Source organism: Lasiodiplodia theobromae, assembly GCF_012971845.1.
Source record: "Lasiodiplodia theobromae strain AM2As chromosome Unknown scaffold_5, whole genome shotgun sequence".
Classification (NCBI taxonomy): domain Eukaryota; kingdom Fungi; phylum Ascomycota; class Dothideomycetes; order Botryosphaeriales; family Botryosphaeriaceae; genus Lasiodiplodia; species Lasiodiplodia theobromae.
In genome coordinates this window covers 1270295-1296394 of record NW_023336541.1, presented here as the reverse complement: position 1 = coordinate 1296394, position 26100 = coordinate 1270295, and the positions used below count along the sequence as shown (strand labels likewise).

The following is a 26100-nucleotide window of genomic DNA, read 5'->3' as shown; positions in this document are numbered from 1 at the left end:
CCAAACGCACAGACACTGAGAACTGCCAGTGACGTCGTCCGCCGCCACATCCGCACCTGCGCGCCGGCTGACGAACGCAACGTCGTCTTGCCGACAGCGAAACGCGGTAAGAAACGGAGTGCCTGTGAGACCTGTAGACAGATGAGAATGTCGTGTGACAAGGGCAGCCCCTGCAGCCGCTGTGCTCAGCAGGGAAGGTCGTGTTCATACACACATCTTGCGGCGCACTCGGCTGAAAATCCACCGAGTTGCCTAGAGGAGCCAGATGCTGCCCATCGCAGTGTCAGCCGGTCCTTTGCTGGGCCAAAATATCTTCTGAGATTCACTGATCCAACAAACGCCAACAACTCAGAAGCAGTCATGGAAGACTCGTTTGCAACGGGCGAATTGCAGCAGCCTGAGGGGAGCCTGGCTGCACACTTGAGATGGGAGCCTGAGAACCTCACTGCGGGGTTCCACCAGTCTGAGCAATGGTCATTTGACATTCTAGATTTCTGGCTAGATGCGGGTGGCCAATACAAGCATCCAACCTGTGGCGACGGAATGGATCTTCGCGTTGGAGAGATGGTCTCCGAGCTCGCTAAAACGCACCAGGCTTTGTCCAAACAGGAAGGCTTCGACTGGAAGCTCGCTGCAAACGTATTCACCGTCGGCAATCTTCAGACCTTCGTCGGTCAATACTTCCGTTATGTGCACCCATACAATCCTGTCATGCACCCGTCTTCGTTCAACTATGGCACCACCCAGACACATCTGCTTCTGGCCATTTTCATGTTTGGATCAGCCTTCTCCGCCCCCGATGACTCGGCAATCGCGGCAACCTCTTTCTTCGATCTTGCAGAGGAGTACATCTTCAGCCACGCCATCTTCACTCTGGGCATCCGGGAAAATGCTCAGGGGGATCAGCAGAAAGTGATATCGAGAGTCGAGATCGATATCCTCCAAGCAGCCCAAATCATCCACACTCTGCAAGGCGCCAGGAATCACTGCGAAACACGGCGCCGGATAAGGGTGTTCCGGCACCCGCAGCTTGTTGCCGCCGTCCGCCAGTACGGACTGCTGCGCTTTAAACGTGACCGCCGGATCTGTAGCTCTGATGAATACTTTCGAGAAGAGTGCATTCTGAGGTAATGGCCTTACCCTCCTGCTTTGGGAACCTCCCCAGCTGATGGAGTAACGTAGACTAGCTACCTGGACTTTCATTCTGGACGTGTATCTGGCGGCTTTCCTGAACAACGCGCCCCACATAGCCCCATTCGAGCTGACTTGTGACCTTCCTGACTTGGACCAGCCCCTAACCGTAGATGCTTCACATGATGCAGATCTGTTGCCACGTACGAACGACAAACGGTGCCAGCACCTGTCGCTATCGGACATCGTGTCATCACTTTTACAGGATTGCTGGCCCGGCCCACACGATCCAATGTACAGCTCTCTATCGTCACTCCATGTACTTGTCACTGCATTTGGTGAGAGCCCAACTTCTCGTTCAAAGCCGAATTTATTTCTGACAGTCACCATTCCTTCCAGGGCTGCTCTCCACAGCCACAACCATACGAAAGACTGGCCTGACCAGCATGGCAGGCGAGACGATTCTGCGCGCGACGGACCGGTGGAAGGATATATGGGATGTAGTGGCGGAAAAGGAAGGAATCGAGCCATCTCGGCGGGAGGGGTTTATAATCCCCATCACGGAATTGTTATGGCTAACGAGGATGATCATCGGAGCGGCGTGCTCCGGGGACACGAGCTGCCTGTACCTGCAAAATATAGTGACAGATTCACTTAAAGAGCTGAATGACTTTGTGCATATGTATAAGCACAAAGATCTATAGCTTCTCGAAATACAGTTAATCACTTGGAATAGGTTTTTTTTTAAAGCTACAGCATTGACCCAAGGTTGCTGAGAATTTGAGCTATAGGACGTCCCTACTGGCGTAAATAAGCCACGGCTACAAACACGACTACGCGCGTATGATACTATCTACAAGCATTGCATAGGCGGTGAACTCCTCATCATGGTGCCTCTTTCCAACCAACTGCACTGTTATAGGCAAGTTTGCATACTCCTCCGGACCAGTGTACAGCTTGTATACGGCTTCGTCTGCAGCTCCGTGCCCTGCAGCGTGGTCCTTCAAATCGCCCGGGCCCACCTTGCCCACCGGTATGACGCATGCGGGATAATCTAAGACATTCCACAGCACTGTGTACGATAATGCAGTCCACGTATCCGCCGGTATCGCCGTGTGTGGTGCAGCAGGCATGAGGATAATGTCCAGTTCATGCTGGCGCCAAAGCTCGGCATAGAGCGCCGCTATCAGGAACCTTGAGACGTTGGCTCGCATCAAACCGCTCATCGTGACGGGCGAGCGCAGACTTCCGTCACTGTTGAAGACAATGCCCATGTTCAGGACGGATGGTACAACTGGCTCACCAGTCGACTCCATGCGCTTGAGGAGGTACTAACAACAAGTCAATTCCATTTGTCACGTTGGAGATGCAAGCAGCCAGGGAACATACCTCTCCACCATCGATTCCAAACATGGTATATGCAAGATCGACGGCTTTGGCAACTTCAGGGAGTGCAACGGGAATGATGGTATGGCCCGCATTCTCCAGTTTACCCATGCTCTCGTGCAGGCCGCGCCGGACAGGCGGAGAGGGCGTGAAGACGCCGTCGTCTACCACGTACCCAATCCGCAGCTTACGCCCCGACGGCACGAAATCCTTGCCCATCCAGGGCAGACCCACGGCTGTGAAGTCGTACTTTGTTGGATCCGCTGCCATGATTGTGCGCAGGAAAAATTGGCATGAGCGCATGGTAGTTGCCATTGGGCCCGCGGTAGGTTCCATGCCCACCATGCCGTCCGGAACCGGGTTTCTCTGCCCGCCGAAGGGGACAATGAAGGCGCTGGGGCGGACGCCGTAGATGCCGCAGGCCGCGGACGGCATGCGGATGCTCCCCGCCATGTCGGTTCCTACGCCGAGGATTGACCCCCGGAGCGCTATCAAAGCCGCTTCGCCGCCGGTAGACCCGGCAACCGTAAAGGAATGACGGTGCGGGTTTGCGGTGCGGCCGAAAACGTTGTTGTCGGTGTCAGAGGTCTGTAGTGTCTGGGGAACATTCGTTTTGCAGTAAACGATGGCTCCCAGATCCCGGAGCATGGACACCAGAGGTGCGTCTTGCTGGGCGGGATCGTTCGCGAAGCACGCCAGGCCTATGGTAGCATCGTGACCCCGTACGAAGAACGAGTCTTTGAGGGAGATGGGCAACCCGTGAAATGGGCGGAGAGGTCTGTCCGGGTGTTCCAGTCTTTCCTTGTCCAGGGCCTTGGCATCCTTGATGGCCTCATCAAAGAATATTTCCGTCAAACAGTTGGTCTATGCCGAAGTGAGCCTAGATCTGAGAGCATCCCGATCGTGGTGTGTGTTACCAGTTGATGTGCAATAGCAGCACGCTTGCAGAACGCGACAGTGACCGCCTCCGCCGTGTACCTGCCCTTTGCCACCTCTTCGACCAAGCTGACAGCATCGTAGTCAGAAGTTATGCGGACCTCTTCCGGCGACAAGATGCCGCATGATGTGGGCACATCCATGACATTTCTGTCCTTTGATTGGTCTGAGATTCCCAGTCTCCAGGCTTGTGGTATCGCTTCGTCTCTGCGTTTCTGTTTAGACTTGCAGATGGCGTGCCATTTTCCGTGGTCCGACATAATGAAAGAAGGCCAGAGGGTTGCGGTGTTCACGTGGCGGAATAGCTGGTGTTGTGAATTGAAGCAGCATACATGTCAATTTCAACGGCATCTAGAGGTTTTATATGGCCTGCGGGACAAATAAATGATTCCAGATACGGATCTTGTCTAGCCAAGCCCGGGGTTTCTAGTGAGGCGCTCGCTGTCGGTTACGTCTCGCAAGAGCAGAAACTACCGAATTTCGCCGATGAGACCGGTTAGGGAGTTCGAGTAACGACTTTAGTGCGAATCATTATACGACGAGACGGGTTTAATTCCGATATCGTAGCCGCTACAGAGCTGACATGGCTACTATGTATCCGTGCCATGTGCCCGTTTGATAGTTGGTGACGGAATCTATTCCGCGCACGGGCAATAGCAGGAGCTCTGTACATACATCATCATGAGGTACGCGACATGATGAGAAGGCTTGCGGGGTAGACGATCAAGGGACTAGGATGGGTTTTTTCCCGAGCTTGGCCCTGCCACCGGAGAGTCCCGGACCCACAACATTTCAAATCACTAAGTGGGTTTTATTGCGGAACTTACGGATTGCTACTCTATGGCTTCTAGCTACGATTCCTTTCCCGGAGAGGAACACCACGACGGGTATTCGGGGTCCGGTAGCCGACTTGATCTGCTCAGGTTACGGGATTGGAATACATTCCGTGCATCCGCAATTGGTTTACAGGTGGACGGACTGTCGCAAATCTGTCTCTGCATAGCTACTGTTTTTCGGCTATTCATGTGGGAAGAAACCCCGCCACAGAGCAACCGTTCGTCCAGGTGTTGACCTAACCTGCCCATCATTATGCTATCAACTTCGTCTGCACGCATTAATTGAGGACTTTATCCTGCATATACTAAACATTTCCCCCAATTCCCCTTGTAACGTCCAGATTACATTTTCGTTTCTTTCACGGCAGAAAAGATGGCCCAGCAAAATAGCGAGACCTCACTGATTTGCAGGACCATGAAAGCAATCAGCTACAACAGAATTAAAGACTGGTCACTAGTTGAGATGTCCGTACCAACGCCCAAGCCGCACGCAGTTCTGGTTTGTAAAACGTAGCTTACTCCCGATCCAAAATTATACCTCAACAATCCGCCCGTAGAGACGGGCATACGGGCGTTCAAGCTGTTTCTACAATTTGAAAAGATCCAACTCGGGTTCCCTCGCCTTTACCAAAATCATTTGTTGCGGATCTGCGACGTATTCAGAGTCCATTAAACTCCTAGCTGGTGGCTTGCCCCCTTCAAATTTCCATTCGTAATTGACGAGCAGGTAGGCTAGCGCGATCTTGATCTCATTGCTAGCAAAGAAACGACCGGGGCAGGCGCGTTGCCCTTGAGTGATTTGTTAGCTATGGACAACAAGAGGAACATCATCAGCTGCTTACCGTGCCCGAAGCCGATGTGGTCCGCAGACGTAGTAACAAATTGTCCGCGCGTCTCCATACCTGGCTCCTGACGCATGCGCAAGAAACGACTGCCGTCAAATTTATCCGGATTCTCGTAGTTCTCGTCATCGCGCATATGGTAGGTAGGGATGCCGATAATACAGCCTTTGGGAAGAATCGTGCCATCTGAGAGTTTCACGGCCTCTGTAGCTTGGCGATTCATAAGAACTATAGCACCGTTAGTCGCCGAACATTCCGCAATCATTCAAGCAGATACTGACCAGCGTTGAGCGTGTGCAACCTCTGAGACTCCTTCAAGCAACTGTCCAACAACTTCATCTTGTATAAGCTCGTCTTCTTCCAGCCACCCTCCTCCCTCAGCACCTCCACAATCTCCTTTCTGACCATCTCCGCCATCTCCGGATGCTCCGCCAGGTCATACAACGCCGCCAGCAGCGTCAAGCTCGTCGTATGAATCGCGACAAAGCTCAACAGCAGCTGGCCCTCGACCGGATCCACGGCGCGCTCATTTTTCGCCAGCTTCACCCCCTGCGCCTCCATCCACGCCAGCGCATCCCGGGCCGCGGGCGGCTCCTTCCCGGCGGCCGCCGCGTCCCTTCTCGCGCGCCGCCGGGCCGCCACCTGCGGTTCGATGATGCGGCGCGCCTCGGCGACCTGCGCCCGCAGCGCCCGGCACTCGGGGAGGAAGTGGTGCAGCAGGGCGCGCAGGAAGGGCGGCCACGTGCGCAGGCGGTGCACGGCCGCGATGACGTTGACCGTGTACGTGATGGAGATGTTGAGCCAGGTTTCGTCGTGGCAGAGCGGCTCGCCGAGGAAGACGGGCGCCGAGAGGCGGGCTGCGATGGTAGGCGCCATGCGCGCGAAGTGGACCGGGGTCCAGGCATCTTTGGTGATGCGGGAGGGGGGCAGGAGACTGGTGCGGAGGAGGGAGGATGTTTCGGCCGTGAGCGAGTCGGTGAGGCTGTTGAGGGTTTGGGTGATGTTTTGGCGGATGGTGGCTGTGAAAATGTCGGATTGGACGCCTTTGAAGTTGAGGGGCTCCAGGCCGGGGTATTGGCCGAGGAAGAGCTGGAGGAAGAGCGGTCAGTGGTGCCCGTGGGGGAACAGGGACGAACTTGAGAAGAGACTTACCTTGCGGGAGGCGCCGTTGAAGACAAGGCGGCTGTCGTTGCGGATCTCATCTGTCATGCTTGGAGGAAGAATGATGGTGGGACCATGAGTTGCGATGACTTGAAACGGGCCCTTATGCTATCGGTGCTGTTAGCTTCTGTTCTGAACGGTAGAATACAGCTATTACATACCAAACTCATACCCTGCTTGAGTATTTGGGTTGCATGCATCTGGAAGCGCTCTTTAGCTTTCTTGTTTATCCACTCTCCTTTCTCTTTTCCGACAATAGGAAAACCCGCGTAGGGTCTCTCATCGCTGGCCCAGTACCACAAGAATGTGAAGGTTATAATGACGGCAGCAAGAATCGTGGGCGCACCCAGGGGCTTGTCGCTTGTAAGTACAACCTCAAGCATCGTGGTGGTTGTGCAGCAGTTCTCTGGAAGCGGTAATGATTCGAGGATCAGAAAAAGACGGCTCGCAGCGCGAAGTAAAGGGTGAAACAGGAGATTGAACTCAGGTTTCGGGCTTGCAGTAAGTAAAAGACATCTCCAGGATTCTTTATATGTGGGTAATATCTCTGAATTGTCTTCGCTTGATTTAGAACTCTGACGTTATACTTCACGGAAGTGGTTTTTACCGGCGGCCGACAGCTTTACGACTTTCACGGTAATAATTCAATCACCGAAAAGGCCGCCGGTCTAAGAATCGTCGATCCTGGAGTCTAACAGATCACAGACAGTTAAGGCTGTCAATTACAAGAGAAAAAGCTTTTCCCAATCACTATGTAGATGTATGTACAAGTATTATAGTTTTACAGCGCTGAAAAGAAAGTCTTGGCGAGAGTTAGGTTTAGGCTACGAAGGTTGGGTTTCCACAAGTATTATCAAACTAAAGTTTATTCTCCACACTTCCCTCAAATCACAGAAATGCCGCATTACCAAAGTTTCAAACACAGCAGGGGTAAGGGGCGAATTAGTGATCTTGGACATGGAGAAGCGCGTCATCGCGACTCTGCTCAAGATGTCGTTGGTGTCAAGATCGACCGGCACATCGGGTGCGCCGGCAACTTCGCACAATTGATATGGCGGTGCCTTGATCCCCGCCATCCGAAGTGCCTGTCGGTTCTTAGTGTGTAGTCCTAACTCTCAGAGGAAATGACCAGTGTACCATGCATAGCCTCGTACCTCGGTATCCGGAGTAAAACCCGTCTGTTGAGTGATCACATGTGCATCCCCATCGCACCGGCACTGACTTATCCAGCACCAACGTCTAAAAAAAAGTCCCTGCCCCTCCCACGGCGCTCGGCTACATTCGGCGGCACCAACTTATCAATCGTCTTGGTCAACACCATGTGCATTTGTCATGCTTATTGTTTTGCTTGATGATCGCATTGTTGTTTTGGTTGCCGAAAAGATTTGATTTTGCGGGTATTCTGTTTTGCGCCAGAGCATCGTGCTCCTTTCACATGTGATTTCGTGACGTGTTTGCACCTTAAATGTAGTCTACTACTACGAGCATATAAAGCAGTGTTGTGTGATTTGTCAACTGTTGTGTGGTAATATCCGAGGTGCAGCTTTGAGGAAAGCTTTTAAGATTGGCCTGAGACGTTCCCACAGAGGAGGCTGAGCTGTAGATGGAGGCTACGTGTTGCACAGCTATAATACTGGCTCATCGGAACTAACATGTGCGTAAACTACATTACTGCAGGCCATCCATGCTCGATGAAAGCTGGCTTTTCGATCGCCAAGTCAGCATCGTCGGGCTGTTGCGGCGTGCGGGAGTTCTGATTGGCTGGGTTGTCCACTGCACGATCACTCTTAATACTGCAACACTTGACCTTCTTTGGGTCTTTCTGACTCTCTAGTGGGGATAGGCAAGCGTGATGTTCCATTTTCTGAAGCTATTCCATCTACTTTGGCATGCCATATTGAGGCTCACAAACCCGATCGTCCTCCCTCAAGTTCCCTCATTCATACTGGTCCACATAACAGACTCGGCCCTCGTTCGGTAGCATGGCATGTTTAGGACTGCAACCCGATCAACTCCTCTGGTACTGGGAATTGGGCGCCTATCAACTCTTGCCTCCCAAAGAGAAAGATACCGTCATTGGCTATGTCGGCGTCAACGATCCTCTCTGTATGCGGCGCATACAGCGATGGTTTGCTCGGGGTAGGTTGAACCAAGCAAGGTCGCCCATCAACAACATGCATATGATCTGCGTTGATGCCGGGGCTCACCAGAACAACATATCTGGATCAATCTTGGATTTCAGTGCAGATAGACGAGCATAGTTCGAACCCCAGAAACTGCTGCTCCAGTTGGGCTCATTAATACTGGCCTAGTCCATTGTCAGCAGGATGTATTACAAAGGATGGCTGGACGTTTTCGAACCTCATTGATGTATGTCCCCATGCCCGGGGCTAGTTCTCGCAAGCCATCAACATTGGTAGTGTTGGTTTTGAATCCGTTCAAAAATACCGTAGCGTTTCTCCAACCGGGGTTGGCAGCAGTATTCTTCCCATCGCTGACTGCCATGCCAGGCGTCGTCATCAAGACACCGAAGTTCCCGCCTGTGCTTCGAAGCGCAGAGGTGAGATTTTCGCTTCGCAAGTGCTCGGCGCTCAGCAGGTGGCTGTCGTAAGGGACATTTCCGTCATTTGTGGGAGGACCGCTACCATCCTCAGATGTCCCATAGGTGGTAGAATAGAACTCCTGGTAGCTGTCGAAATAATGATGCTTGCTCTGGAATGGAGTCATGCCAGAGAATGACTGCATCTTCTCAAGAATCGGCCCCCACATTCCATTAGCATTGGAAGCGTTCGCTAAAAGGCCCGGATGAATGGCGTCGCACCTGATGTGTTCAGGGAAAATGTAGATATACGCCGAAATTCCTTTACTGTGGAGGTCCGGTAATTCTGAAAGTAGATATTCTAACGCTTCGCTTGTAGGCGTGCGACCCTCCGCCAGGTCCGTGTCGTTGGTCGTCAGCGTGGAATTGATATACCAATAAAAGCCAAGTACGGGCGTTTTAGGGTGGGTTTTGAATGTGGCATCAACGACAATGCCGAAGGTGCTTCCACCTCCGCCTCCAATAGCCCAGAAGAGGTCAGGGTTGGAAATTTCGTTGGCAACCACCAGTTCGCCATCGGGAGTGACAACTTCTGCCTCCAGCCATTGATCAACTCCCAGGCCGTACTGCGCAGTCAAAGGCCCATATCCGCCATTTTGGCCGAAACCGCCGGCGGCTGCTACTCCGGCTGCTATAACTTAGCCCTTTTCCTATGCTGACCAGAAAGTGGTGAGGGCCACTTACCATACGTGCCACCCACAAAGAACAGGTTCGAAGGGGCAAGGGCCATGTTCAGGTCCAAGCCATTGAAAGCAGGGTTGAACGTCACTGCAGCCTGCACTCCATCCGTGGGCACGATTGTCTGCGGTTTTTCATTGGATTCGAGATCCCGGACACCCTCGGCTGTTGCGGTGAAGGACTCCAGTACACGAGCACCTTGCAACAGTGAAAGATCGACTATGAGTCCAGAGCCTGCGACATTACGACCTAGTGCATCATGACCGGTCGTGATGACTGATAAGCGAGTCTTATGCAACGCGGAGAATTTAACGGCAGCTTGCACGTCGGCGTAGCTCTTGGCACGAATTCGATAATCGGGCAGGCTTCCAAAGCTATCGCTAATCTTTTGCATTGTCTTTAGAGGACACAAAATTCCGCGTTGCATTCCATGCCAACACGGCCTTTTGATGCTTCTCTGCTCTTCGGCAAAGCCCCCTTCTCTACGCCAAACCGGCAACCAACTCTATTTCCACCTCCGCGTCCAGTGGCAGCTTTGCAACGGACACACATGTTCGGCACTACAAGGGGTGATCAGCTCATTCTGCCATAGTTTGAGGAGTCTGCAAGAGTTTACCGGCTTCGGATCGGACGTAAAAGCCTCTCCATATGCTTTGTTGACGTCTCCGTAGTAGTCCAGGCTCGACAAGAAAATATTGACCTTAATGGTTTTACTCAGACTGCTCCCGGCGGCCTCGAGTACTGCACCAAGATTGCGGATCGCCTGAGCCTAGTAGAGTCATCCTTTGGCGTTAGATTCCCGAATCTTCAGGAAGATGAAGGTTCCTTACAGTGCGCTCGTAAGGGCCACCGTCCACGAACTTTCCCGTTGCGGGATCAATACCAAGAGAGCCAGAGCAGTAGACAGTGTTGTTGTAGATGACTGCTTGTGACATCAGCGGGCTGGGCGCTGGCGCGTTTGGGCTGAGGACGGCGGTTCTGGCGGCCATATCTGAAACAATACAGCAATTGCTGAATGGACGAGAAAGGATGAATTGAGTTCAGCGAAATAGTTCTCAATGCTCAGAATCAAAAATTTGGTGCTATTTCTCTGCTGATATAAATCCTCTACAGCCGACTTGTGACTGAATAGGCACCTCTGGCGAGCCGAGAGTGGGATTCTCCGGAAAGGGAAAGTAATCCCGACGAGGAAGGCAACGCCTCGGGAGCCGCTATTGCATGCGCATATTCATCTGCGTCTGCACGCGATACCTGTCCAAGCCATGGAATACCCGAAAGCCATGCAATAGATTCCGCATCCCGCTCCACAGCCACCACCACTCAGTTGAGGAACTCGCTCCCAGGAAACTCCCCCAAGCCCTCCACATCCCTAATGGCCTGCACAACCACCCCCACCGCCCTCACCAAATCCTCCTCAGGAATCGTCAACGGCGGGCTAAACCTCAACCTATCCGCCCCATTCCCCACCAGCACGCCCCGCAGCGCCGCCAACGCCGCCACCCTCCTCGCCGTCACACCCGGCACCGACTCATCCAACACCAACGTCTGGAACAAGCCCCTCCCCCTCCCGCGATGCTCCACCACATGCGGCGGGCGCAGCCCATCAATCGTCTTCGTCAACACCTCGCCCAACCGCTGGGCGCGCGCCGCGATGCCTTCCTCCTCCAGCACATCCAGCACCGCGAGGGCGGCCGCGCACGCGGGCGGCGCCGCGGCGAAGGTGCTGGCGACCTCGTACTTGTCCAGCACGTCCATGGCGTGCGCCTTACCCATGACGACGGACATGGGATACATGCCGCCCGTCACGGCCTTGCCGAGCGTGACGAGGTCGGGCTGCACGCCGGGCTCGGATTGGTACGCGAGATCCGTTCCCGTGCGGCCGAAGCCGGTTTGGACCTCGTCGCAGATGAAGAGGATGTTGTGGTCGTGGCAGAGGGATTGGACGGCGTGGAGGTAGCCGGGTGGGGGGATGCGTGTCCTGATTTGTGAGTGGTGAGTTTTCTGTTGGCGAAGGTGGGGGGGCGCAGACTGCGAAGACGTACCCTGCCAGCCCTTGAATTGGCTCGATCATGAAGGCAGCGATGCGGTGGCCGTCTTGCTCGAATGTCTCGCGGAGAACGTCCAGCTCGCCGTACTCGATCAGCTTTTGCGTCGACGGCGAAAAAGGTCCAACGTGGGGTATGTGCTTGCCGAAGTCTGTGGAAGGTCAGCCATTGTTCATATCATTCATCCTGACTGGGACTTACTGTCCGCAATGACGTTGGACAGCGACATTGTAGCCAGCGTGATGCCGTGGTAGCAGCGGTCAGTCGTCAACACCCACGCCTCGTCCGCTGGAATACCCTTCTTGACGTACGCCCACTTGCGGGCTATCTTGATCGCGGACTCGACTGCCTCAGATCCGGAGAGCATTGTCGTGATTGAGTCGAAGCCGAACTTTTTGGTGATGCGGTCGGCAAAGCGGGCGTAGAGCGGGTTGATGTACGCTGTGTTGACCAGTGGCAGCCTTTGCACCTGCTCCACAACAGCCTGTACGATCTTGGGGTGTGAGTGGCCAAAGTTCGTGACGGCGAACTGGCTAATGAGATCGATGTACTCCTTTCCGTCGACGTCGGTGAGCACGTGGTTGTGTGCTTTCTCAAGCACCACCTGCATTCGTTCAGTACATGGATGACCATGGCGCTGCTACTGCTGTCGCTTGCCGGAAATGGAGCAAAGCCACCGCGGACTCTCTCTTGCCATAGCTTAACATAAGCTGAGCTCTGCTTGCTTAATCCGCTGGTCGTGTTGACATTGGTATCAGTAGGAGGCGGGATGGTGGCCGAAGGAGGCGCCATTGTGATTGTAACAGATCAATGCCAACCGAATGAGCAGCGACAATGGCTGCAAATAATAAACGCTAGGCAACAGCATTGCAAGGGTAAATCCACGTTGCGTTGATGACGCGCTCCGCATGTACTCCGTAGGGCGGACTTGATCATGGAAAGTGGGGAAATCGCCGCCGTCTGATTTGTCAGGAGTCAACTGCCCTTTCTTCTCGCTGCCCACTTCTGGCCGTATCAACCAATAAGACTCACACATTTTAGCATTCACTGTTCAGTCAACGAGCACATCAACGGGAATTTCTCGTATCATTTCGTACCACCAGCATCGCCACAAGATCATCACAAGGGTGTACTATGCAGTGAATGGGGAAATGAAAAGACTCCAACTACGGGTAGTTAAGGATTATACCGCGTAAGATAGAAAAACATCGGTCCTGCCTCCCGGTTGAATTTACCTGTCATTATGCCAAAGATCATTGTGTCTGAAACTTTGCGGAAGTGAGTTAAAACGGGATGGTTATCGCAGAAAAGCGCTGCTGAAACAATGCCTCTAAACTTCGCTTCAACAACCTGTAATGCCGGATTAATGCTTCGTAAATATTCCCGTGAATGCGTCAAAGATCCTCTTCTCTCTGGTTCTCATCACGGCGCCAAATCACAAGGAAGCGCAGGGCCATCTGGGCTGAGGAATAGACTGACCTCTCCGTTACCCCATTCATCCAGCCACTTTCTTCTTGTTCCCGAGCCGTCTCTTGTTTGCACCGCGACCACGAGCGGGTTGACGTCATCCGCGCTGCGGAACGTCACGCCGATCCAGTTTATCGACTTCAGCCAGCAGTACGTCGGGTGTTCGGTGTCGAGCCCGCCGGACGACCACTCCCCGAGGAGCTCGACGGGCTTGAGGGGAGGAAGCGTGTCAGCCAGCTCGTACAGCTCGCTCAGCTGCACCGGCGCCGTAGACCCGTTGGCGGCGGCCGATATCAGGTGCAATGCGCGGTCCTCGGCTCCTATTGGCCTTTTCTTTCCCTTAGCAACAGCGTCAACAAATCAGGGGGGTTGTTGTGAGGTTGGGTGTGCGAAGCGTCGCACTAACGGCTTCTTACCGAGGCGTCTGCTCCGCCACACTCGACATGGCGGAATACGTTATGCCCTGGAAGCCTCGAATGGCCCGAGGGCTGGTCAAGCACGGATGACTCAGTGTAACCTCGCGGCGCTTTTGTCAGCAGTGAGAACGCTACGTTGAAGCGTCGGTCTGCGTACAAATGTTTTTGCGAGTTGTCCCCACTTCTCCGCCTCCCGCTTGTGCATTGTCCACGAGATTGCATGACTCGTGCAACATCACCTCATTATTATTCCCAAGCACCACACCATCTTCTCAGAGAACTCTCAGAGGTTGCGTTTGATGTCGAATGTCCCTCTATAGCCTCTTGTCCATCAACGCGTATCGTTACTCTTGGCGTTGAGGAAAAAAGGAGGGAAAAGCCGTAACTATGACCGTTGTCCGCGGAGAAACTCATATGTTTTCATTTACCTTGTTTTAATTTACACAGTCTCCTTAGGGACTTAGGTCACTTCTCAATCCCTGACCTCGTCCGTCTTCCAAGCACTTCGTCAAATTCGTGGTGGGATTTAACAAAACCAATGATGTTCAGCGCTTAACAGCCCAACTGCATCATGCAACAGGATGAAGCTTTCACAAAGATGCTTATTCCTTTTAATAATGCTTAAGATATCTGTGTTCCTTGTATAGATGACCCCGTGCCTTGAAACCAGGGTGTGTGGTGGATGGTGATAGGCTTGCTGCTGGATTTTTAACCCTTTTAGGCTTAGACTAAGCCGGCTCGGGAACGGTAGTAAGCCGAACTCGGGAAACCCTACATGGGAAAACCTACACGGGACAAGCTACACTCCTAACCGCGGACGAGCAAATCCGAATTACGAATAAAAACGGATGATGCGGCTGATTGAGATTTCTCAGCGGACGAACGATTAAGCTGGCTATGTAGAGAATGCCGTAAGCTCTTTCAACCCATTTTTATATCTGTCCATGGCGATTGTGAGAGAGAAGAATCAAAAAATAATCAACATCCACTCTACACCTACATTTCTTACACCGAGATAGATATGAAGCAAGCTGTTGTCAAACAGGGTGCGTTTGTCGAATTTTCGAAGTGGAACTTCCCTAACCAACTCAGGCCTGAACGTCCACATCGTGGATTCTCCGATTCCCGAACCAAATGCCGACCAAATAGTCATCAAAGTCATAGCCAGCGGCGTCAATCCCAAAGACTGGTAAATATTCTGTACTCAAAGCTCCAGACTATCCTGACAGTGACGCTCCACAGGAAGCTTGCGGATCTCTTTGGACTCTCCATGGTTCCAGGCGATGACGTCGCAGGCGTCATCCACCAAGTTGGATCCAACGTCACCGAATTCAAGCCCGGGGACCGCGTTGCTGCATTCCACGGCCCTGGAGAACCACACGGCACTTTCGCCGAATACACTGTTGTCCAGGCAAACACTACGTTTCGCCTCCCCGATAAGATTAGCTTCGAGGGTAAAATAACCATGTATCCCCTGGAGTGGTAATCAGGGAACACTCGTCATACTCAGCCTCGCTGACGCCTTATCATAGAAGCATCCACCATTCCGCTAGCCGCTTTCACAGCCGCCAGCGGCCTATACCTCCACCTCCGCCTCCCCACCCCCTGGCTCCCCAGCCCAGAGACCGCGGAGCCCATTCCCCTCGTCATCTACGGCGCCTCCTCCGGCGTCGGCGCGTTCGCCATCCAGCTCGCCCGCCGCAGCAACATCCATCCGCTCATCTGCGTTGCTGGCAAATCGCAGTCCTTCGTCGAGACGCTCATCGACCGGAGCAAGGGCGACACCATCATCGACTACCGCGACGGCGACCTTGCTGCCAACATCGAGAGTGCTCTGCAGGGCCGCAAGCTGCTGCACGTCTTCGAGGCCGTGTCGGCGTCGCCCAGCGATGAGGTGCTGCAGCGCGTGCTGGCGCCGGGCGGGACCATGGCCCAGATCTTGCATTCGTTCGAGAAGGAGTACAAGATTGTGCGGGACGATGTGACGTGCACGGCGACTGATGTTCGTCGGGTGTTCACGGACAGTCAGGATTTTGGGTTCGTGTTGAGCAGGTATCTGGGCAGGGCGCTGCAGGAAGGCTGGTTCAAGCCGCATCCTCATCAGGTGGTAGCTGGGGGACTAGATGGCGTTCATGATGCGTTGTTGAATTTAAAAGAGGGCAAGGCAAGCGCGTTCAAGTATGTTCTCAGGATCGGAGAATAGGCAATGGCAGTGGTTGCACCAATGCCATAAAGATTTCTGAGTGGTACGTTTTCAAAGTTGTCGGCGATTTGATAAAGCAATGAAATATGATGGTGTATAGAACAGATTTCGTGTTGATAAATGCGCCCTTCGAAAATTAACATATGTGGGTAGATGGAGCTATCGTCCAGATTGCGTGATGTTGCAAGCCCGATGCAGGCTTATCCGCCTACTATGGTGTATGCGTGGTTTCAATCTACTGTTTGTTGAGGTATGGTTCTACCAGGCTCCCTACAATGAATCTGCTGATGATCGATCTGAAGCGTGGAATACGTGAGAAAAGAGTAGATTGCTTAATACTATGCTAACATACAGGGTAGGGTTGAATATATAGAGAGTAGTGAAGCTTGAATCACGCGACCTTGTTTCAACAATGCAAAGTTGCCTGGCACTTCTACGTCAGCAGTCTTGGCCTATAGTCAAAAGCCACGGGACAAATGGAAGCGGTGTAGGAAAGGTGTGCCGTCAGGTTGCCCGGAGGCGGTGTATAAAGTGGAGGCTTAGCACGGTGGCTTAGCACGGTGGCTTAGCATGTTGGCCTGCCAGCTCTCGCCCCAGCTTTGCACCGCGCACCCTCCAACCCCGCACATACGACGCATTACAGCCACAGAGGCGCAGCAGGGTCTTTGCCGGACAGGCTACCTGGTCGCAGCTTATGGTAACACTATACACCGCGGTGATCTCAAACGCTCTCCTCTTATTTCACATTTCCCCCATCTCGTTCTCCATCCTTCTCTCAACAGCCCCTAACCACGTTGCGTCGATGCCATGGTTATAGACAGGGAGCGATCGTTTCGACTACGCGGAATTCCCGGCAACTGGACCCAAGAGGATGTTTTCAAACTTCTCGAGGACAATTACCACGACAAAGCAGCAACGATCAAGTCCCTTACTCCCGACCCATCTTGCAATCGGGGGCACAATGCCCCACAGATGGCAACCGTGAATTTTGAAAAGATCCCAGAACGGCTGAAGGAACGTGGAGGTAAAGATTTCATCAATGGCGAAATCGAGGTGGACGACGAGTTTAAGGATTTCACTTTGCTGCATTCAGCGCCTGACGACTCTTGCGACATTGAGTATGATGATCAGATGACATTTCGATCTGGGCTAATCTTGCAGCATAATCGCAATTTCTGGGCTGAACGGCCACGCTCTCGGTTCCTTCAAATGCAAAGGCGGCGAAGCGATGTGGCTTCGAGACTTTCTGCCGAAAAGCTTTCCAAGATCCAGAATCTTCACCTACGGCTACGATACGAAGAAAGATTCCTTCCAGAGTCCCAGCGATATCGCACTAACATTCAAAAACGCCCTGACTCGATTACGAAGGAACTGCCTGACAAGACCCTGGATTGTTATCGGACACTCCATGGGTGGTTTGGTCGCAAAAATTGTAATATTTTACCACTATCGAAAAAAAGACTCGCGCTGATTTTAGGTGCTTGTTTAGGCAATCAAACGTATGGCCGAAAGTAGGATACTAGAAGAGCTCCACGCATATAAATCGCTTCGTGCAGTGTGCTATTTCGGTGTACCCAGCGATGGAATGAATATAGAGTCACTCCGGCCTCTATTAAAAGAGTCGGCGCAGCAGCACTTGCTGGAAAACATTGATGAGCTGAAGCCGGCTTTCCTCCGCGAAGTCCACAGTGGATACATGAGTGCGCTCGATAAGCTCGAGAATTGTGTGTCTTTCTACTTCTACGAAACAGTCAAGTCTCCAACATTGGTGCGGAAAAAGAAAGAGTTTTTCAAAATGGGTTCTTGGAGTGTTGGATTTGGCTGGGAGCAGTGTGGCCCTCCAGAAAAACTTGTGTCAGAGTTTTCAGCAACCCAAGGAAAGCTGAACGAGAACGACCCAAAACACAGGGTATTTCCCGTCTACGAAACTCACAGCAATCTGGTCAAGTTCTCGAGCGAGAACGATATCACATACAAGACCGTAGTGGACCACCTCCAGGACATTATAGTGGAGACGGACAAGTGTGATCAAGGAGATCATAGCTTGGCAAGTAGGGAGAACCGTTCGACGGAAACTGAAGAAGGTGATTGCTCTGTTGGACAGAAGAATGTTTTTCATCATCTGATACATAAGCAGCTTGTCGTCAATCTCTGGCATTTCAGTCAATGAACTGGATCAAACACGACGCCCAGACTGCGATACATAGGAGCGCATCTCGGTGGTTCTTTAACAACAGGAAAATTGGCGAGTGGATGGCTGGGCGACATGACGTCCTGTGGATCCTCGGGTATCCCGAATCTGGAAAGACCTCACTGATGCGCTTTGTAACGACGCATCTTCGGGAAGAATCAAGAGAGAATGTTGTTGCCGACTTTTTCGTCACTTCTCGGTCCGAATCCATTTCGCACAAGCCCGTTGGGATCTATCGCTCCTTTCTGCATCAACTCTCGCAACCATTTCCGAGGATTTTAAAATCACTGGCGATTCTCTTCCAAGACAATCAGGTCCACCGTGGAAAATATGGCAAAAAATGGAAATGGGCTGAGGAGGATCTGCGAGATTTTACCCTGAAAATGCTGGAAAAGGAGTGTTCCAGCAATAGAGAACAGAAAGTGTTTCTTTTTGTGGATGGAATCAACGAGCTGGGACGTGAGCCTGCAGAAAGGTTCATACGAACGTTCAACGACTTCTTTGCAAAACCCCGGAAAGCCCCATTAAATCTCAGGGTATGTTTTTCCTGCAGGTACTCTCCCAACATTCGAGATGGCGGCCTTGCGATTTCCATGGATTCCGAAAACACCCAGGATATCAGACATATGATTGAGAGCCACAGGATCATATCACGACTACGCCGGCATGGAGATGAACTCCAAGACCTCATCCTCGAACGAGCACAAGGATCCTTCGGCTGGACTTCTCAAGTATTGGAACTGGTAACGGATCTCTATGAGAGAGGCACCCGATACAAATCAATCATCGCAGCGGTGCAACAGAAGCCGCGGAGGCCCGAAAACAAACGGCAGAAATTTCTGGCGATGAAGGGAGGAATGAAATTAAGTTCGGAACAAGCTTGGGAAATGTTTTCGGACGGTGATTCGACTGCGTACGAGATGTCGGACACGGATAAATAACCCGACACTCAAGACTTCTGCGAACAACCCACCTCCTCCCCCAACATACCAATCCAAGTCTCGTCCGTGAAGTTGGCGACATCGCCGAAGATGGCACTTGTCTGCTCGTTCGTCACTGCCGCATCCAGCTTCTCCCGGCTCTCCCACATTGTCTCGGTCTTCAGGCGATACGGCGGCGGCCCACCGTCGGCCCCAGCCTTAAACTCAACCACTCTCCACGATGTCAAGCCTAGGGGGCCCCAGATTTTCTCGGTGAGCGGCATGTGCGTGTTGAGATAGTACTTGAGGTCGAAATTCTTGCCCGGGGTGTTCGGGTAGAGTATGGTCGATGTGACAGCCATTTTTCCGTTGTATAATTGATCAAGCTGAGGGATGGCTGTGCGTGGTGATGAAGGATTGTTTTAGACAAGCGGCTGAGAATAATGCTGTTTTGTCCTTCGTCAGCTATGTCACTGCATGCGTGCATGAAAATATTCGTTGACTAACAATTGACTTGGTAGATTGACTTTTCTCAATCTTGAGCAGCGACACCGAGGCGGAGTAGCAACGATGAAGACTATATCGGAAAGTACGAGTAAGAGAAAATAAAGAGCAGGCGAGTAGGCTTTTGTATGGACTCCGATCTGTTTACGCCAAACTCGAATCGCCTATCTGGTGAGTGGTATTGCGTAATGCAGTCTCAAAGGCTGGACAAAATTTTAATTCTGCTCCTGCCCTACCATGGATTTCGTGAGGGGCAATAAAGATTTTCACTTTGATTGAGGAATGAGTGTGCGGCGCCAGCGCGTCAACGAATAAAGAGACGTCTTGATTATCATTAGAGGGACTTGGAGGCAAGCCTCATCGTCATCACAACAAAGTGGTGCATGCAAGATAGTGAATCAGTAGGGTGAGGCTGAGCAATCGCTGCAGAGATTAAGTTGCATGTCAGCGTTGGTGGGACGCCATGATCTAATTGGATGTCGACGATTGCCTGGTTGGTTGGGCAACAATACAAGACAGACGCTAAGTGACTGCATGCCAATTATGATTGGAGACAGAACGCCAGAATGATCGCAATGACTGCTTGGGAAGCAGTCGATGGTTGGTTATGTAATACTGCTTACGCTTCCGTAAGCAAAGTAAGCGTCTGCACAGCAGCGTTTCAAGTGAGTAAACAGTTTAAGCCATTCTGAATCTCGGTTTGCAATTTCTAGATCTTAAATAGATTTAATACTAGTTTAACCAAATGATTTACACGTGACTGACAAGGATTTAACAAGAATTATTATTGAATAGGTTGATTTTCGGGTGGCGTATATAGTGACGCATACCATACATACTTAATATAAGGTACTCTTTCTAGCTTTCTTATTCGCTCTTTTATAAGTATTCTTAGTTAGATAGATCTTTATTACTTATAGAAAGAGACTATTACGCGCTTTAATACTATTACTTTCTTTTTATAAATGCGTAAAGAACTTATTTTACTTACTTATAAACCTAACGATTTAGTAAATTGAGGATTAATGTGGTTTGAATTGCGAAATTGTTTCAGATTGAAATTTTGATTTACTCACTGGAAACCCTGCTGCACAGCTCCCTTATATGCCGATTAAATTGTAGAGTACAGGACTGAAACCTAGATCTTTCCCTTATGCTAGAAGCTGCTGATGACGTAGCCGCTACAGAAAATCACAACTCTATCTGAAGGAATGTTGCTACACCATAGATCATGTGCTTCTGCTTACGGGTGCGGAGTCTTTCATTTATATTTCCACGGACTGCATCTATCAAGACTACATCTATCATACTTACCAGGAACCGAGCCAACACGTAGCCGTATTTATACTCAGTGGGGACACAGGGTTACACTGTGGACTAAAGCGGGGATGTCCAGTATGACATGGTGGTAGTGAGCTTCCGTGAAAAAGTCAAGAACATAAGGCATATCGATGCCAGATATAGATATCTGGGTGAATAACTATATGGAAAGGCAAGCCGTAGTAAGGTAGAATTCTGGAGAAGCTCCCGGGCTACACGTGCTTTTGCCGATCCTTGGAAAGAATACCATGCGACTAGAACCGTAGTAGAAAGAAGAACTTGGTCATTCAGCTTATATACAATGCAAAGAGTCTAAAACACGTGTGAGCAAAGGGAAGTATATATCCTCTGAAGTGATGGGCTGAATGCAGAGGCTCTGCGCAGCTAAATATAGCAAGAATCGTTTTCGGTCCGTGGTGGTTCCACCTCTCTTCTTTTGTAGGAAACCGCCGTACCAAGACACACTACTGCATGGTGGCTTCGCTACAGCACACCAAATAGGTAAAGATATGGCTCTAAGCGAAGGGGCTGAACTCTTTTCGGCTACCAAGCACGAACACCGCCTTGCGCGATTGCGCCTTGCGGCTGTTGCCTGGCGTTCGCCATGTGGGCACTCTGCCCATGGGGTCATGGATCGGCTATCTACAAGCATATGCCGATGCTGATCTGTTGATCACTCTACGACAATATAAGGTAGGCTGCGCGCTTCTGCATGGTCTTGTTCATATTGCGTACTTTCACCACCAGTCTATTTTCTTGCGGCGCAACGACAAACCGCCTCAGCCTATCCCAGCCCTACATTCCTCAAACCTACATCTACGCATATATACCGATTGCCAAAATGGGCATGCCAATGATCACCTGGCCCCGAGTGGATTTCGAGTTGATCAGGGATCCCGTCGGGGCGGCCATCCGTGAAACGGTCGGATATGATTGGAACATTGAAACAGAAACTTTCGAGATATGGAAAACCTCGTACAGCAACCTCACAGAAATCCACAACGACCCAGAGCAGTTCCGGATGGAGATCGACAACCTGAAGGAGATCCACACCATCATCTTTCCCCAGGAGAGCGCCATCAAGGGCCGCCTCAACAAGCACAAATTCAACTCCCTCTTCAACCCGCTCGAATCCTTCTGCGCCACCACCCTCCCAACATCCGAGCAAGCCGAGTCCGGCGAATGGGCCGGCGCATCCCTGGACCAATCCACAGCCGACGCGATCCGGCTCAAAATCTACCAGGCCGTGCACGAAATGTTCGAAGACGTCGAGCACCTGAACCACCTGTTCGACCTGACCATCTACGCCGACGGCGCGGTGCAGGAAATTGCCGTGCTGACCGTCGTGCTCTACGTGCGCTTCTACGCGCACCGCCGGCGCATCGGCCCGCGCGAGAGCCAGCGGCTGAAGCTGGGCACCGTGCTGGCGCCCATGTACTGGCAGATCCTGCTGATGGGCTTCGACACGAAGCGCAAGACGGCGTCGCAGCCCTTCCATCCCAACATGAGCATGATCGATCAGACGGTTGAGTTAGCAGCGCAGATGGAGCAGCAGGTGCGGCAGGTCGACTTCTCGCGCATGGTCGACGCGAATGCGAAGCCGGAGGTGAGAGAGGCCGGCGAAGTGGCGATTCAGGCTGGTATGGCTTTTGGGTTGCTGGACGAGCGGGGCCGTCTGATCGATTTTCCGGATTTCTAGTATTCGGCGCCGCGCTGGTCGTTTCCTTGTTTTTGAGAGTATAATGTAAATAATTTGGGTTACTCAATGTTGGTACATCTTGTAAATCAAGTTGTAGCATTGTAGAATTGCGCACGAAACAGATCCTAAGTCCCGTGGCAATTTTATTCCGTCATCTGCAAGGAAATCCTGCCGATGGCTTATTTCTCCCAGAGCTAAAACATTGATTTTAAAGATTGACAGACTTATGTTTTCACAGGTGGCATTGACTTTGAATTTCAAATCAATTGCATGGAGCGCCGATACTCCTTGGAAAATGAGGTTTATAGGAGGTCAAGCGTAGTGCGGGGTAATTTTCCGCGGGAGCCGAGGAAAAGGCTGTCTTCCATCACATCTTTTCCTAGCCGCATCCACATCATGACCACCACCGTGCGGCCTATCCCACGGTTACCAGCGTGTTCGGTCTGCTCGCAACGAAAGATCAAGGTGATTTCCCATTCTAAATAAGCCTGATTGCTGCTGAGCAGATGCAAGTGCGACAGCAACCGACCACGTTGCCTCCCGTGTTCAAAGGCGGACATTGATTGCGTCATCCATGCAGGAAATGGCCGCCAGGCGCTGTCAAGAGCGTCAGTTACCCCTCAAGGCTGTTGCTCATTCTCACACTTTTCAGTTTCATCCATGAACTCGAGCAGCGAGCGTCTGTACTGCCTGAGCCGGAAACGGCCGCACGGACTGAAGCCGACCACGACGCCAATCTGCCGTTGTCGACTGATGCCGGCACTACTTCACTTGGCCAGCCACATTCCTTTCTTAATGTCCCAGATGGAAGTGGACTCAGGTACAGCGCATTCTTAGCTACCTGTCTCAAATTTTAATGCTGACCGTAGATTAGCTTTATGAGATTGCTCTTCGCGGATTCAGAATGGAGGCAGAACAACACTCATCTGCTGCGCAATCTGTCGGAAACGTCACATGTTCCTGAGAATTCTGTAGGCGCCAATGCTCTACCATCAGCGTCTGAGGCTCGCCTCTTGTTTGACAAATAGTATTTCGATGCCCCAAATGCGTTGCAGCTTCGCAGCAGCACACTAACATTGTTCAACAACAGTCTCAGCGGGCCTCATGTCCACAACCCCTTCATACTGAAGCAAGAAATTGAAAATCTATATACCCGCGTGTTCGAGCTACGCGATGCTTCCAACACGCACTCGAGCCATGACCTTTTCCGCGCGTTCATGATTATGGCCATTGGATCCGTTACCCTTTACAGAAGAGGGCTTTATGGGTCGCATCCGTTTGGGTTCTACACTGCAGCCATGCGGTATTTTGATGACAAGTTCTTAGGCAATGGTATTGAAGCCATCCAAGATCTTCTTCTCATCGGGAGGTTTGGCATTTATTACCACATCGGTGCGTCGATGTAAACGAGCGGACAATACCTGTTGCTGACACATTGCTGTTCAGGAACGTCGATATGGGAGATAACACACCTGTGTATCCGGATGTGCATCGAGCATGGGCTCCACAAGGGATCCTCGGGCCATTCCGATCTTCTTGGAGAACAGCTGCGGCGGCGTGTCTTCTGGGAGTGTTACATGATTGACCGATACAGCTCCAACACGTTGCACAGGCCCTTTTCAATTGCGGAACGAGACATTACCACTGGATTTCCCGCAGATGCCAATGACGAAACCATTGTAGCCGCTCAGCAAATATTCCCCGATCTCAACACATTCAAAGCGGCGCATACGCCTTCCGGACTTTCTGAGATGTCCGTGTTCTTCTTGTGCATCCGGCTGCGGCAGATCGTATCGCGCATCCACTCTGAATTCTCCAAGCTTGCAGAGACAACCAAACGCAACGGCTTCGAGACATTTCTGTTGACAGGGAAGATCTGCCAGACAGTAGACGGATTTTTCCGGGACCTAGACGAGTGGAGGGCTGGTGCACCATTGATTCAGGCTCCAAGGTCACTGTATGAGTCTCAAGACTGGTTCGACCTCTTGCACTTCCGGGAGCGGCTCATTCTCGTACGAAAGGCGGTCGACTTTGTGCCAAAGCGGAACGGAATTCCTCCAGCTCACCTCCTCAACCAATGCCTTGAATGTGCAACGAGTACTATACGGCTCTACAGCAGGCTTTTCCAGCAAGGCAGCATCACGTATACCAGGAGCTACTTCCAGATGATATTCACAGCTGGTCTTTCGGTCATGTTCTGCGTCACGGCTTCGAAGGAGCTGAGACAGCCGCCTGTTCAAGAAACTCTGAGGCTCTGCGGAGAGACGCTGCGCACAATGGCGGCGAAGCTGCCTGATGCAATGCATTACGTTGCTGTCTACGAGGCGTTGCACCGGAATGTGGAGAGGAAGTGGAATCTAGTCTCGCTGCGTCCCTCTCCTACGCCTCATGCAGCCGATGTGGGTAGAGATCCGCCGGCTCTGGACCTGGAGGCACTCGGCGCACCAGGCCCGTCCGTGATAGCAACACATCAGCCGGAGCTGCCCTTGGATATGCAGATGGCCCCGAGGCACAATCACACCGGCCATTTGGGCTTTTCTCATGATCAGCCACAAGAAGAATGGTTCGCGTTGGCCCAAGATGGAAGCGAAGGGCTGCAGCAGGATGCCTTCCTGGCCGACGATCCTCTGCAATGGGGGTTCCTGAACGATGACATATTCTGGAACATGGAGGCCGGGCTGGGCGAGTACGCATACGGCCACGCCGATCCAAGCATCGCAAGAGCATTCGATTTTTCTGATCTATAGACTACACAACCAACTTCCCTTCTCCTCTCACTTTCTGCACACGCTCATTGATAGCATCGTATTCGCCCGCAACCTTCTTCATCCCCGCCTGCAGAATCGCCCCATCACCAGCGCTCAGCGACCACGTCGCGCCCATGGCGAACCACCGTTCCAGCAGATCCTGCCTCCCCCCGATGCCGCCGATGCCAATCGGCTTCCCCGCCTTCTTCCCCGCCAGCACGATCTTGGTAACGGCATCCTGGTACGCCGGATTGTCGTACTGCCCCGGTATGCCCATATCGGTGCACAGATCATTCGAGCCGATCAGGATGCCGTCCACCCCCTCAACGGCAAGGAACTCATCAACGAGATCCACGGCGGCAGGCGTCTCGATCATAGGCAGCAGCATCGTCTCGGCATTGAGCAGCTCGTTCTGGACGCGTGTCGGGACGTGCTGGAAGTTGAGGAGGGGCTGGTTATTCGCGCAGCCGCGCTGGCCGAGCGGGGCGTACTTGGCCGCACGCACGAGCTCGCGCACTTCCGCGACGCTCTCGACGTGCGGCACGACGACGGCGGCGGCGCCGGCGTCGAGCACGCGGCTGAGGTGCCAGTGCGACTTGGAGGGCACGCGCACGATGGGCGAGACGCCGGCGTAGTTGCAGGCCAGGATGAGCTGCGCGACGGCGTGCAGGTCGAGCGTCGAGTGCTCCATGTCGATGAACATGCCGCTGATGCCCGCCTGCCGGCACATCATGGCGACTTCGTTGCTGACCAGGAACTTGACCGACATGACGGCGCTGACCTGCCCTGCCACGATGCGGCTGCGGAACGGATTGCTCACGCTGACTGCGGGGCGGACTGGGGCTTTTTCGGGGAGGGATCCCATGGTTGCTCAGACGGGGGATGGGTATCGAGTAGGTAAGAGAAAGTGATGATGAAAGCCGCGACAACAGCACAGTGATTGACTCTTGGAAGCAGAGACTCGGCACGAGACTCAGCGCTTATTTCATTCCCCCGCCTAACTACCCGATGAGCAACAC

The 26100-nt window shown here is 52.3% G+C and overlaps 11 protein-coding genes across 11 annotated transcripts; 4 read left to right on the top strand and 7 right to left on the bottom strand.

The window, feature by feature from the left end:
- Positions 1-360: 360 nt before the first annotated feature.
- LTHEOB_2240 (uncharacterized protein) lies at positions 361-1131 on the top strand (the record flags this gene model as incomplete). Its single annotated transcript, XM_035511031.1, has 1 exon — positions 361-1131. One exon carries the CDS (start codon positions 361-363, stop codon positions 1129-1131), a length of 771 nt encoding a protein of 256 aa, XP_035365180.1.
- Positions 1132-1964: 833 nt separating this feature from the next.
- On the bottom strand, positions 1965-3713 carry LTHEOB_2239 (General amidase-B; the record flags this gene model as incomplete). The annotated part of the gene is made up of 3 exons (XM_035511029.1): positions 1965-2462; positions 2521-3381; positions 3435-3713. The coding sequence occupies 3 exons, from the start codon at positions 3711-3713 to the stop codon at positions 1965-1967; spliced, it is 1638 nt and encodes a 545-aa protein (XP_035365179.1).
- A 1162-nt stretch (positions 3714-4875) lies between these two features.
- On the bottom strand, positions 4876-6675 carry LTHEOB_2238 (Cytochrome p450 protein; the record flags this gene model as incomplete). Its single annotated transcript, XM_035511028.1, has 5 exons — positions 4876-5078; positions 5132-5359; positions 5413-6220; positions 6284-6400; positions 6454-6675. 5 exons carry the CDS (start codon positions 6673-6675, stop codon positions 4876-4878), a joined length of 1578 nt encoding a protein of 525 aa, XP_035365178.1.
- A 1820-nt stretch (positions 6676-8495) lies between these two features.
- On the bottom strand, positions 8496-10558 carry LTHEOB_2237 (FAD binding domain containing protein; the record flags this gene model as incomplete). The annotated part of the gene is made up of 6 exons (XM_035511027.1): positions 8496-8600; positions 8654-9519; positions 9576-9943; positions 10074-10129; positions 10186-10338; positions 10400-10558. The coding sequence occupies 6 exons, from the start codon at positions 10556-10558 to the stop codon at positions 8496-8498; spliced, it is 1707 nt and encodes a 568-aa protein (XP_035365177.1).
- A 331-nt stretch (positions 10559-10889) lies between these two features.
- LTHEOB_2236 (Ornithine aminotransferase protein) lies at positions 10890-12406 on the bottom strand (the record flags this gene model as incomplete). Its single annotated transcript, XM_035511026.1, has 4 exons — positions 10890-11547; positions 11612-11765; positions 11816-12218; positions 12299-12406. The coding sequence occupies 4 exons, from the start codon at positions 12404-12406 to the stop codon at positions 10890-10892; spliced, it is 1323 nt and encodes a 440-aa protein (XP_035365176.1).
- Positions 12407-13036: 630 nt separating this feature from the next.
- LTHEOB_2235 (Transcription factor cmr1 protein) lies at positions 13037-13526 on the bottom strand (the record flags this gene model as incomplete). Its single annotated transcript, XM_035511025.1, has 2 exons — positions 13037-13409; positions 13498-13526. 2 exons carry the CDS (start codon positions 13524-13526, stop codon positions 13037-13039), a joined length of 402 nt encoding a protein of 133 aa, XP_035365175.1.
- Positions 13527-14518: 992 nt separating this feature from the next.
- On the top strand, positions 14519-15700 carry LTHEOB_2234 (alcohol dehydrogenase; the record flags this gene model as incomplete). Its single annotated transcript, XM_035511024.1, has 4 exons — positions 14519-14543; positions 14590-14686; positions 14740-14951; positions 15030-15700. The coding sequence occupies 4 exons, from the start codon at positions 14519-14521 to the stop codon at positions 15698-15700; spliced, it is 1005 nt and encodes a 334-aa protein (XP_035365174.1).
- A 2847-nt stretch (positions 15701-18547) lies between these two features.
- LTHEOB_2233 (Ethyl tert-butyl ether degradation) lies at positions 18548-19173 on the bottom strand (the record flags this gene model as incomplete). The annotated part of the gene is made up of 2 exons (XM_035511023.1): positions 18548-18645; positions 18882-19173. The coding sequence occupies 2 exons, from the start codon at positions 19171-19173 to the stop codon at positions 18548-18550; spliced, it is 390 nt and encodes a 129-aa protein (XP_035365173.1).
- Positions 19174-21476: 2303 nt separating this feature from the next.
- Positions 21477-22334, top strand: LTHEOB_2232 (uncharacterized protein; the record flags this gene model as incomplete). The annotated part of the gene is made up of 1 exon (XM_035511022.1): positions 21477-22334. The coding sequence occupies one exon, from the start codon at positions 21477-21479 to the stop codon at positions 22332-22334; it is 858 nt and encodes a 285-aa protein (XP_035365172.1).
- Positions 22335-23288: 954 nt separating this feature from the next.
- LTHEOB_2231 (uncharacterized protein) lies at positions 23289-25081 on the top strand (the record flags this gene model as incomplete). Its single annotated transcript, XM_035511021.1, has 3 exons — positions 23289-23305; positions 23425-23726; positions 23781-25081. The coding sequence occupies 3 exons, from the start codon at positions 23289-23291 to the stop codon at positions 25079-25081; spliced, it is 1620 nt and encodes a 539-aa protein (XP_035365171.1).
- A 1-nt stretch (position 25082) lies between these two features.
- On the bottom strand, positions 25083-25946 carry LTHEOB_2230 (Aldolase protein; the record flags this gene model as incomplete). Its single annotated transcript, XM_035511020.1, has 1 exon — positions 25083-25946. One exon carries the CDS (start codon positions 25944-25946, stop codon positions 25083-25085), a length of 864 nt encoding a protein of 287 aa, XP_035365170.1.
- Between the last annotated feature and the right edge of the window lie 154 nt (positions 25947-26100).